The 13,351-nt window shown below is 36.9% G+C and overlaps 1 protein-coding gene across 3 annotated transcripts in view; it reads right to left on the reverse strand.

Annotated features, from left to right (window-relative positions):
* Nucleotides 1-13,351, reverse strand: part of tmod (tropomodulin) — a 175,468-nt gene that overhangs the window by 151,317 nt on the left and 10,800 nt on the right. For 2 of the 3 annotated variants that reach the window (XR_011391981.1, XM_070084775.1), the window contains exon 2: nt 5,695-5,943. The exons of the other annotated variant lie outside the window; for it this stretch is intronic. Coding sequence is in view for 1 of the 2 variants with exons in the window: in XM_070084775.1 (XP_069940876.1) it covers nt 5,695-5,775 (81 nt within the window). In the remaining variant the exon portion in view is untranslated. The remainder of the gene's footprint in view (nt 1-5,694; nt 5,944-13,351) is intronic. 3 annotated transcript variants of the gene reach the window in all.

Below are 13,351 nucleotides of genomic sequence, written 5' to 3' on the forward strand. Positions count from 1 at the left end.
CATGCATTGAAGATTTGTGAAAAGATCCAGTCTTGCTGGAAATTAAATCATGGGCAAAACTGTCACTGTAAAAAACTAGTTCTGCTGGAAGTGCTGGATAAAGAGAATCTGCACACTGTCGCGGTGTATCTAAAGATGATCATTAAAACCTTCCTCTGAAGCGTCCGGGATTATAGACAAGGCGGCCGGGCCACCACTTGGAAAAGGCCCGGGCCGGGAGAATACCGGCGAATCTTTAATAATAATAAATAATAGACAAGGCTTCATTCATAACACACACAGCACAGCCTTCACTCGGCAGTCCGAGACAATAAACTAGGAAAGAATGACGTCAAAGGATCACCAGTCATCGTGAACAATGGTCACTCCTTGATAACCTAAAATCTGTGATGATATTAAATTGGCTAAACTGATTCCATTTACTATAACAGTGAAATTCGCAGACTTTGGACATCACAATATTGCCAGCCCATCACTAAGCTTGTCAAATGCATTTCTTTAGCTGAGCTTTATTCAGTATGTTATTTTAATGAACTAACATCTGGACTCGAAAAATCATCACGCACTTAATCGTTTTTAGTTAACATAAAAATATATGTTTTATAATTTATTTAACACTTCCTAAGCTTGTCAAATGCATTTCTTTAGCTGAGCTTTATTCAGTATGTTTTTTTTAATGAACTAACATCTGGACTCGAAAAATCATCACGCACTTAATCGCTTTTAGTTAACATAAAAATATATGTTTTATAATTTATTTAACACTTCCTAGGATTAAATATGATCACCTATTATGTTGAATAACCTTGACGGTTTTAATGTTTCCCCCATGAATACAATAATAATAATAATAGTAATAATAATAATAATAATAATAATAATAATAATAATAATAATAATAATAATAATAATAATAATGGCCAGTTTGTACCGAGACCCCACGAGACACCTGAGATACATCAGAGGAAAAAAATAAGTGACTAATGAAAGCAATAGTTAAATCAGCCACTTAACTAAAATTAAGTAAACTTTTATATCTTATGTCCCACTTAGTGGAGGTGCTTTGATACTGGTGAAATTCCCTTGATCCAAGGAGCTCAAGCTGCCCTTTTTCTCGAATCAAACCTGATTACTTTCCCTTCCCCAGGAGTTGTATCACCTCTGCCCCTCAAGGGAGGTTCCTTGACGCTGGTGAGGGGCTCTTGATCTACGGAACTGGATCTGTGCTCCGGTTCCCTGAATTGAGCCTGAATACCTTCCACCCCCCTCCCCATTGCGCTGTATAATCCTACGGGTTTAGCTCTCCCCATGATTATAATAATTATATTGTATGACCTCTGCAGGTTTAGCTTTTCCACCATGAATTAAATAGTCATCTTGTTATGGACGTATTCGTATTGGATCCAAGGTAAGAGAGGGACAGGATGTATACACTGAAAATTTACTTTGATCACTTTTTTTTGTGTGTGTGATTATAAAGCATCCTTGACTGGTGGTGACTGGTATAGTTGATAGACTTTAAATCTAACAGTCCGACAAACTAAGGTAGGGACACAGCCAGCTCCAGCACCTCAGATCAAGAGTCCCTCACTGACTATATAGCTCCCCAATGAAGGGTACGACTATAACCGTAGCTATTTTTAGCTGTCATGATGTAGCTGCAGGAATCCCCACCACCTCAAATAGCCTTCCTGTTTATAAACCCACACGAACAACTGCCTCCTCACAATATTTAACTTTGGCAGTTAAGTGCTGGGACTTTTTTTCACACTTATAAATGGTTGTTGTTTAGTCATCTCCTGGCAAACTGAGTGTATGTTTCTGCCCACCGGACCTTCAGGGAGGATGGGGAAGGGCGTGCCATGATGCTGGTGAAGCGGTCTTGACGCTCAAAGGCACTGGAGCTACCCTCCCCTTCCTTTGATCAAACCTTGTTGCCTCCGATTTCCCAAGCGTTGTATGACCCTCACGGGTTCATCGCTTTGCCCTGAGGTGTTCATCCTTACGATCTGTTGCTTAGCCAAGTGTTCACACCTACGCTTGATTCCTCACTCACAGTCTCTATTGTATTTGTATTTCATAACAAGAATTGTTAAACTTGCTTGTGCAGCGTTGTAAAACCCAGAGGGCTTAGTACTCGATTTTTAACATAACAACAACAATAATAATAATAATAATAATAATAATAATAATAATAATAATAATAATAAAAAATAATAATAATAATAATAATAATAATAATAATAATAAGAAGAAGAAGAAAAAGACGAAGAAGAAAAAGAAGAAAAATAAACCCCTTTGTGTTATTAAGTGGAAGCTGGAACATTCATATGATCTTTCATTGCCAGGGACTGACTCGTGTTACTAACATCACTACCTGTTTGTTTGATTAGTCGCTTATCTCAGCTCACACTGTCTTCAAGAGGGTAGTATACCTTCATAGTGGTAATGGGTTCGTGATCTAAAATATTGCAACTACTTTCTCCCTCCCTTGATCACACTTATTACCTTCCAAAAATATAGCCTCAGAACTGGACAAGAATTTAATGGTGTTCATTCATGTGAGACATTTTAACCACCCAATTGATATTGAAAAGGCCTAGAAAGTGAGTCCGTGGTTGAGCACAATGTAATTTAATCAAGCTTCATAAAAGATAATATTAATTGTAATAAGTTCTGGGATGTAGAAATTAGATTAATTTATGAATAGAATCTGTGAGAATTTTAAACTATGCCTGACGTGTCACTAGTTTTTTTTTTTACGTGAAGTTGAAGTGACTAAACTGCTACATTCCCACGTTCATTGAGTAGGGACCTATGTGAGGCTATATTTTAGCTTCATCAGTCTTCTTTTGTCCTATTATCTTTACTATTCCTTGATAATGTGAGAAATCACGAAAACACTTGTAATTTCATGATTTTTTTTTTTTTGCGTATTGTGTTATGACCTGTTTACTATGATTTATTTTCTTTTACGTTACGCAAATTTTGGTTAATTGACATTAACGTGCCTTAACCTAACCTAAAGTAAACTAGCTAAAGGAGGGTTGAATCAGTAAGCGAGTTCATGGGCGAAAGGTGTTGACGTTGATGCGTACATTATTATTATTATAATCAAGGGGGAAGCGCTAAACCCGGAGGATTATACAGCGCCTGGGGGGGGGATGTGGAAGGCATTCAGGCTTAATTCGGGGAACTGGAGCACAGATCCAATTCCCTAAATCAAGAGCCCCTCACCAACATCAAGGAACCTTCCTTGAGGGGTTTGATGCGTACAACGTGTAGAAACTCGCGCACTAATGTGCGTTAGAGACGAATGTTGTTATTTTAAGGGTGGGTAGTAGCCAAGGTGTGGCCTCCCCCCTCCTCAACCCCCCTCCTCACCCCCCCGTCGCACGTGTCACCGCTGGCATACCTTGCACATTTGTGTTATTTTTTTTATGTATAATGTCAGGGTGTTATATGCACAGGGCAGCTGAAATAACGCAGCATGCAGTTACCTATGTTGGCATGTGAAATCTTTAACGTATCTGTTCATAAAACTGTGAACTACTTCAGCTTCCTCTGTGTCGTCCACCAGTGCATTCAACTTCGTTATATATATATATATATATATATATATATATATATATATATATATATATATATATATATATATATATATATATATATATGTATATATATATATATATATATATATATATATATATATATATATATATATATATATATATATATATATATATAACATTGTAAGTGTTACCTGACGTGCTCGTGACTCATAAGAACATAAGAAAAGAGAAGGTTTTGCCTCATACTTGTTCTTCTCGACATAAAAGCTGCTCTCCTTTTCCACCCATTTTATGCCTCAGAAATTTGTACATCATTATCATACTTTCTCTGTTCTAACAGCGTTATGAGGTTCAGTTCACACAATATTTCTTCACATCTTTATCTTTTACAGGTTTATAATTAAGCTATATTAAAATTTTATATAAATGACTAAACTTTGAAAAATTCATCGATTAGGCTTATCTTCATTGCACTGCCCGTTATTACAATAAAAAAAGAAGCGCTGAACCACAAGGGCTATACAGCGCTCTGCACTGCCCGTTGAACCCTGAAATTTCTCTCTCAGCTATATGTACTCATTTGTGTGCACTGGTCGAGTTTCAGTTCTGGTCCTGCTACTGAGTTCACTCCCTTTTCCGTGAGTCTTTTTCATACCTATTTATATAACTGTGTATAAATCCTGCCTCTACCATTTAGTAGTACAGGTCACAACACTTCCTGATGGCTCCGAGGCTGAAGAAATGCCTCCTGACCTTCAGGTGATTCATCAGTGTTTATTATGTTCCAACTATATCCGTGTTGTACCTGCTTCCCGTCACTCGAACAGCTTGTTTCTCTCCATTCTCAATTCCTGTTGAATATTTTGAGGTATGGCACTTTTGCCTGAGAAATGGAATGACCTAGAGCCAACACATGGTGCGACACTTGTCTGAGAAGATGTTAAACCTATATATCACTGGTTGAAATATACCAACAGGTAAACAAATAAGACGCCATCTTGAGTTTATAACATTTTATTGAGTTTCGTCCACTTTGTTATTTCACTGGTGAACTGATCAAGATTCTGGTGGGCGAAACGTATTCTCACTAAAATGCTATAAACTGCAAAGTGTGTCTTATTTAAAGAGGTGGAACCACCTGGACAACGTACAATAAATTATTGAGCTGTCACCCAGTAACGAGGCGCTCCTGCCAACACAACAACTACAGAGAATTATGATACATTCTTAAAATTTAACTATCTTCCTATCTACAAGCAACACACATAATCAAAACACCTCAGACTTTCTGCATGTATATGCTACGTTTTATTATTGCATATGTGTACTTTATTACATATGTATTCTTGCTGCATATGTATACTTAATATAAATTAAATGAATTTAAAGGCATTAAATTGAATTTTTTTTATATTTTATTTAAAAAACACAGTATACATGGATGGATTAAATTGAATTTATCAAACAAAATATGAGAGAATTTTTTTTTTAATTTCTCTTGACACATACCACCACCATCACCATCAAAATACATAATAAATTCATAAAAGGTTTCAAAAACAAATTAAAAAATCATTGCTCTTGATCTAAACAAAACATGTGGATTAAAAATATGTAAAAGACAGTAAAAACACATCTACATTAAAAATATTTAATAAGGCTAATATATTTGTCATGATGTCTAATATTTTTACAACTACACTGATAGTAATAAGTCATGAAAAATGTTAATAAACACAAGAAGCACATAATTACCAACAATACAAAAGAAAAAGATATAATGGAAAACTGTTGGGGGAACTTAGATAATGCACAGGAAGCAACACACACAAAAATAGTGTTTTATAAATATATATATATATATATATATATATATATATATATATATATATATATTATATATATATATATATATATATATATAATATATATTTATATTATATATATAATATATATATATATATAATATATATTTATATTATATATATATAATATATATATTATATATATAATATATATATATATATATATATATATATATATATATATATATATATATATATATATATATATATATATATATATATATGTATATAAAAAAGAGAGGATAATAAATACTTACACTTGACTTGAAGTACTCCTCAGTCTTGGTGATTTTTGTCACCCTGTGTGACACTGTTCTTTGAGTGATTTCCAACTCCATTTTGCCTTATATCCGGACTACCAGTCACTTACTGCCTCTTTACTTTTTGCTGATTTTACAAATGTTTCCTTTTTGTTAATTAAATCAGGGTTTTATTTACGTTTGAATTGCCTGCAATATTTTTTCTTTAGTCAAGTGCAACGTTGCAACATTGGCTGTACTGTTAAACTAAGGGACAAACCATTTTTAATTTCACTATTATATGCAGTCTGAATAATTTCAATAAATTTTCTAATGATGTTTAATATCTCATGAAGCAAAATACAAGATTGTCTCTGGTTACGGAGGAAATTTAAGGTAGCAACTGCGGGCATGTTTGTTTGCATTGTTGTTTCATTGGAAAATGTATTTGTATGTTCTGTATGGAAATAATCAGATACACATGTATTCGTATTAATGTTTAATGAAATGCTATTTCACATAGCTGAGGGGTAAATGCGTTACATAAGGAGTACAACATGACAATGGCGACCTTCATTACCCATTAGTAAAGGATCAGGTATAATATACAGTGAACCATGAAAAGTGGAAAAACCACTTGGACAAAATTAAAAAGCAGGTAAACAGATGTCTCTTTTTTACCTGTAATTATATTCTTTACTTGAGCGGTTCTTCACTTCTCAAATATTCAGCGGGATGAGTGTACGATTTGTCCAACAATATTTTCAATAAGCAACACCGAATTAGACCAGAATGAGCAGCGCTGACTGATCCCCAGTGGATTTAGTACATGTCAATATAGTAATAATAATAATAATAATGAAAATAATATACCAGAATGGCTCTAGTAAGATTAAAAAATATCGTTTATGTAAATATGTCAATATGAAGAAAATCTTTCCAACTCGTTGGGTGTTACGCCAGGGAATTTGAGTCACACTAAACGTTTTGTTAATACATACAAAAAACCCGCACATAGTAGAAAGAAGCTTACTTTCTATTACCACAACTACTACTTCCACTACCAGCATTACCACTACTTGTTCTCTTGTGTCAATGTTATACTTCAGCTAACTTAATGATTATAATCATAAGCCAGCGGAAGTCCTGGGTCAGATGACCAAAAGTTTCAGTTACAGGTCATCATATAACCGAGGCCCGCGTCTGGAAACTCATGTACTGTTTCCTGACAAACATTATACCTACCTATCCCTTGCGTCAGGAAACATTGTCCTGTTTCCTGACAAACCTTATACCTATCTCTTGTGTTAGTGTGACTTATGAATGGTGAGGTGGAACGTCGTCGTAAGCTTCTGTCTCTATGTGAACTTTTTTTGGTGTGTGTATTCCAGTCACAGTATTGTGTCTTTTTGTTCTTCACTTTGTTAATATTGTACTGATTTAAAACGGAGATGACGCAAGAAAATGTTTGCTCACTTTCCACAAATCTGCAGTCTTCTACGATTAAATTAAGCATTAAAATGTTTTGTCATATGGAGCAGCCTACCTATAAATTCTGGAGAGGGTGACAGCAACTGATTTTCCTGACGCTTTTTCGGGCTAAGATTTTTGCTTACTGCTGAAAATATGCGTCACACACACACACACACACACACACATGTAAAACGTAATTCACCGAGCCTACAAATTATGCCTGGCAAAGAATGCATGACAACGACCTTTCAAAATAACCTTTAATATGTTAGTGACCAAGCAAATGACTTCCGTGTCAGTTCTTCTTAATATATACCTCGGCGAAATGGCGAGAAGATACTTCAGAGACGAAAATCAAAGAGTAAAGAACGAAGCAGTAATGATTCAACTCAGCGAGGTAATAAATGGTGCAGATCCAAGAAGACAACCACAGAAAAATGAAAATGGTCGGGGTGATGCCAAGGCAGTTATTGAGGAGCCTGGTGGACGTCTTCCCAGCACACACTGCTCACAATCGCTTCCCAAGCATCAAATACAAAGGTGGGATCTAATTATATTCTGGCACTGGATCGTAACACCGACAGAATCACCACCACTCCTCTCACAAGTCAGCACCACCACCCCTTCCCCGCAACACCATCATTATAACCCCCACCATTATCAACACCACCATCATTATCACCACCACCGGTCGTCACCACCATCACCACAACCACTGCTGACACCTCAACACATACGGGATAAGAAGTTGGCGCAGAAGCAAGTACATCAGTGTTAGCCATGAAATAATAGGACAGACATTAGCAGTAAAGTTGTCGGCAGTGTTTTTTTTCGTTAAGTCTGTCATGTGGCTTCTAGAAAAATCATGTATTTTTAATCCTTAATAAAAAGAACTAGCCTACTACCGAGTGATGTTGTAAAAGTGGGTCACTTGTTGAACATACAAAAATAAACTAGGAACCTACTAATCTAAGACCTTCGCACTGACAAAGACTGTTGACCAAAGGAACTACCATCCTGTTCTTTGGATGAAACCTGATTATCTTCCATTTACCAGGCAAATGTATAACCCGTACGGGTTATAATAATTTTTAACAATGACAGTAGTCACATTTTAACAGTGACAATAGTGAGTGATGGGTTGTGTCACAGATCAAGGGGTCAGACTAATGAGGATGTCACGGTGATTCGGATCAATTACCAGCAGTAATCCCAGAGTTACTATACTGATACATTTTATATTACTTTTTTGTCTGTAACAGTGAAAAAATAGCGACGAGTAAGAACAAGCACTAATTTTTATTTGGTACTAACAAATGAGTGAAATAATACATTAAAGGTGTTATCTGTAAACATAAGATATAGAATAAAACTAGAAATGTCACTGTCTTTCACATGCAATGCTGTATCACCCTTACCAGCTTACAGCGTTCATGAATATAATAACAGCTTACATATAACTTTATAAAACGGTTGTTTACATATTGTCCATGACGAGAGGAGTGATTTTATTTTTAATTAAATTAAAGCACTTTATTAGATTACTTATTATAACTTTCTTATGCTGGTAAATATATAGTCTATGGTCAGCATAACCGTGGTCAACACACTCTTCCCATTATTATTATTATAATCAAAGGGGAAGCGCTAAACCCGTAGGATTATACAGCGCCTGTGGGGGGGATGGAAGGTATTCAGGATTAATTCAGGGAACTGGAGCACAGATCCAGTTCCGTAGATCAAGAGCCCCTCACCAGCATCAAGGAACGTTCCTTGAGGGGCACACTCTTCCCAGGAGGTGCCTTCATACCGGTTTATATCTCTTGCTCCAGGGAATTGGGGGCTATTCACTCCTTCCATGGATCAAACCTAATTGTCTCCCATTTCTCAGACGCTGTACAAACCCCCACGGGTTTAGCGCTTAGTCTGAATATAACAAAAGTTCAGCGAACTTCTTGCTTAACCAGTGTTGACAAACCACTACTCACCAAAACAAATTTTTGAGCACAGCTTTGTAGTAATGCGTCATTGAATTTTTTTTAGTTTAATAAAAGATAGGCGCTTTCTGAATATTGTATAAGTATCTACTTAACCACCACCATATTATTATCAATAAAATTGACAGATATGAGTGATGCAAGAAGACATGTGCTGATTAGGATAATAATTATCAGCTTTTGTGTTTCCGGTTTTAACCCACAGAAGACTTCATAATATTAGAATATATATATATATATATATATATATATATATATATATATATATATATATATATATATATATATATATATATATATATATATATATATATATATATATATATATATATATATATATATATATAGATATGTCGTGCCGAATATGTAAAACTGGTCAATTAGCAAGAACTCATTTAAAATTAAGTCCTTTCTAAAACTTTCTCTTATACGTTTAAAGATATATATTTTCATTAATGTTAATGTAAAAAATTATAATTTTGCACCAAAAGAATATTAGAAAACTTACCTAACCTTATTATAACAAGCCAAATTTATTTTAGCCTAACCCTACTAAATATATTTTAAATACGTTTACAATAATTTAATAATAAACAAACACAGTGAAATGTATTTTTTTCGTTAGGTTCAGAATGATTTTGGCGAAATTATTGCATACACAAATTTTCGCTTGTCTTATATGGCAAGATGAGCGTTGCTATTTAAGCCAAGATGGCAAGTTCTGCCTGTTGAGCCTGAGCTTGCTACCATCTGCAGCTCATAATGTGATGTAGTTCAGCTGGGCTTGTGAGGTCTCTGGAGAGACCTAATTTAACCAATTATATGGTCACACCTTGCTTTGGCAAACGTCTGTAGCCACGCCCACGTCTGAGGTCTTTTGTTCTTGACGGCGTCAGACCTAGGCGTCAGGTCGTACACGTGGTTGTGGAGGGTGCTTGGACCACCATAAAAGCCCAAGGAAGAGCTGAGTAGGGAGATTCGAGCGGAGCTGCTGCTGCGGTGCAGAGCTCCTGAGCAGAGACTTCGAGCGGAGCTGCTGCTGGGGTGCAGGGCTCGGGAGAAGGCTGCTAAAGTCTCTGGAGGAGACTGTTGGAGACATTGGGCAGAGTACTGGCTTGGAGCAGTACTCGTGCTGTGTAGGTCTTGGGACCTCGGGCTTAGTTCCTGTAGTGAACTGTCCTCTGTGCTATATTGTAAGTTATATTCATTTTCGTCAAGTTGATTGTGTTCCCTGTCTCACTGCTTATGTGTACCACCCCATTTATCTAAACCCCAATGATGTACTCCTGTTCCCAAATATATTATTGTACAAGGACTTAATAATAAACTGTGTTTGAGTAGAATAGTAATATTCGCTGTCCCCGTTATTTATTCTTATTTCCATTATTTATGTTTAGTTAAAGTAGTGAGAGGGTGAGTAGTGTAGTGTGGCGGGTAGAGTAATGAGAGGTGAAGGTGTAGTCACCAGTGACCTCACATTACCTACCTACCTCTGCCCTCATCCCTCCTACTGCCTCGCCTGTCCCCTACCTACTAACTCCCTCCTCTTACCCCCATATTCCCCTAATCATTACCCCCCTACATGACAATAAGACTGCCATCCCCACGAGCCCCTTTGAGGCGGGGTAGATGGCAGACCAGAGGACTAGCTTCTCCCTACGAGCCCCGTGAGGGCGGGGAATGTGGCTAGGCCTGGGGACACTTGGTCCCAAAGATGAGGAGGTACTTGTATCTCCTCCCATGGGAGACTTAAGTCTCGAGACACTCCCCAGATAGGGAGCCAAGGCCGGGTCACCACTACTTGGAAAAGACCCGGGCCGGGATAATACGGGCGAATAAAAAAAAAAAAAGTTCTGCCTATTCGGCACGACATATATATGTCGTGCCGAATAGGCAGAACTTGCGATCTTGGCTTAAATAGCAACGCGCATCTTGCCATATAGGACAAGTGAAAATTTGTGTGTGCAATAATTTCGCCAAAATCATTCTGAACCTAACGAAAAAAATATATTTCACTGTGTTTGTTTAGTATTAAATTATTGTAAACAAATCTAAAATATATTTAGTTGGGTTAGGCTAAAGTAAATTGTTCTTGTTATAATAAGGTTAGGTGAGTTTTCTAAGATTCTTTTGGAGCAAAATTAAAATTTTTTACATTAACATTAATGAAAAAACTATATCTTTAAACGTATAAGAGAAAATTTTAGAAAGGACTTAATTTTAAAATGAGTTCTTGCTAACTGACCAGTTTTATATATTCGGCACGACATATATATATATATATATATATATATATATATATATATATATACATATCTATATATATATATATATAGAGATATATATATATATATATACATATATATATATATATATATATATATATATATATATATATATATATATATATATATATATATATATATATATACATATATATACATATATACATATATATATATATATATATATATATATATATATATATATATATATATATATATATATATATATATATATATATATATATATATTGCCTAATATGTGTGACACACACACACACACACACACACACATATACATACATACATACATACACACATATACACACATATACACACATATACACACATACACACACACACACACACACACACACACACACACACACACACACACACACACACACACACACACACACACACACACACACATAGGGAGGCAAAATCCAAGTGTGCTAGGGAATGGAAGAAATATAGAAGGCAAAGGACCCAGGAGAATGAGGAGAGCAGTCGTAGAGCCAGAAATGAATATGCACAGATAAGAAGGGAGGCCCAAAGACAATATGAAAACGACATAGCAGCGAAAGCCAAATCTGACCCGAAACTGTTATACAGCCACATCAGGAGGAAAACAACAGTCAAGGACCAGGTAATCAGGTTAAGAAAGGAAGGAGGAGAGACAACAAGAAATGACCGTGAAATACGTATGTGAGGAACTCAACAAGAGATTCAAAGAAGTGTTCACAGAGGAGACAGAAGGGGCTCCAGAAAGACGGAGAGGTGGGGCACACCACCAAGTGCTGGACACAGTACACAACCGAGGAAGAAGTGAAGAGGCTTCCAAGTGAGCTAGATACCTCAAAGGCAATGGGGCCGGATAACATCTCTCCATGGGTCCTGAGGGAGCAGAGGCGCTATGTGTACCCCTAACAACAATATTCAGTACATCTATCGAAACAGGGAGATTGCTTGAGGCATGGAAGACAGCAAATGTAGTCCCAATCTTTAAAAAAGGAGACAGACATGAAGCACTAAACTACAGACCAGTGTCGCTGACATGTATAGTATGCAAAGTCATGCAGAAGATTATCAGGAGAAGAGTGGTGGAACACCTAGAAAGGAATGATCTTATCAACAGCAGCCAACATGGTTTCAGGGACGGGAAATCCTGTGTCACAAACCTACTGGAGTTCTATGACATGGTGACAGCAGTAAGACAAGAGAGAGAGGGATGGGTGGATTACATTTTCTTGGACTGCAAGAAGGCGTTCGACACAGTTCCACACAAGAGATTAGTGCAAAAACTGGAGGACCAAGCAGGGATAACAGGGAAGGCACTACAATGGATCAGGGAATACTTGTCAGGAAGACAGCAGCGAGTCATAGTACGTGGCGAGGTGTCAGAGTGGGCACCTGTGACCAGCGGGGTCCCACAGGGGTCAGTCCTAGGACCAGTGCTGTTTCTGGTATTTCTGAGCGACATGACGGAAGGAATAGATTCCGAAGTGTCCCTGTTTGCAGATGACGTGAAGTTGATGAGAAGAATTCATTCGATCGAAGACCAGGCAGAACTACAAAGGGATCTGGACAGGCTGCACACATGGTCCAACAAGTGGCTCCTGGAGTTCAACCCCACCAAGTGCAAAGCCATGAAAATTGGGGAAGGGCAAAGAAGACCGCGGACGGAGAACAGTCTATGGGGCCAGAGACTACAAACCTCACTCAAGGAAAAAGATCTTGGGGTGAGTATAACACCAGGCACATCTCCTGAAGTGCACATCAACCAAATAACTGCTGCAGCATATGGGCGCCTAGCAAACCTCAGAACAGCATTCCGACATCTCAATAAGGAATCGTTCAGGATCCTGTACACCGTGTACATTAGGCCCATATTGGAGTATGCGGCACCAGTTTGGAATCCAC

This window comes from Cherax quadricarinatus, chromosome 14 (assembly GCF_038502225.1).
Source record: "Cherax quadricarinatus isolate ZL_2023a chromosome 14, ASM3850222v1, whole genome shotgun sequence".
Taxonomy (NCBI): Eukaryota; Metazoa; Arthropoda; class Malacostraca; order Decapoda; family Parastacidae; genus Cherax; species Cherax quadricarinatus.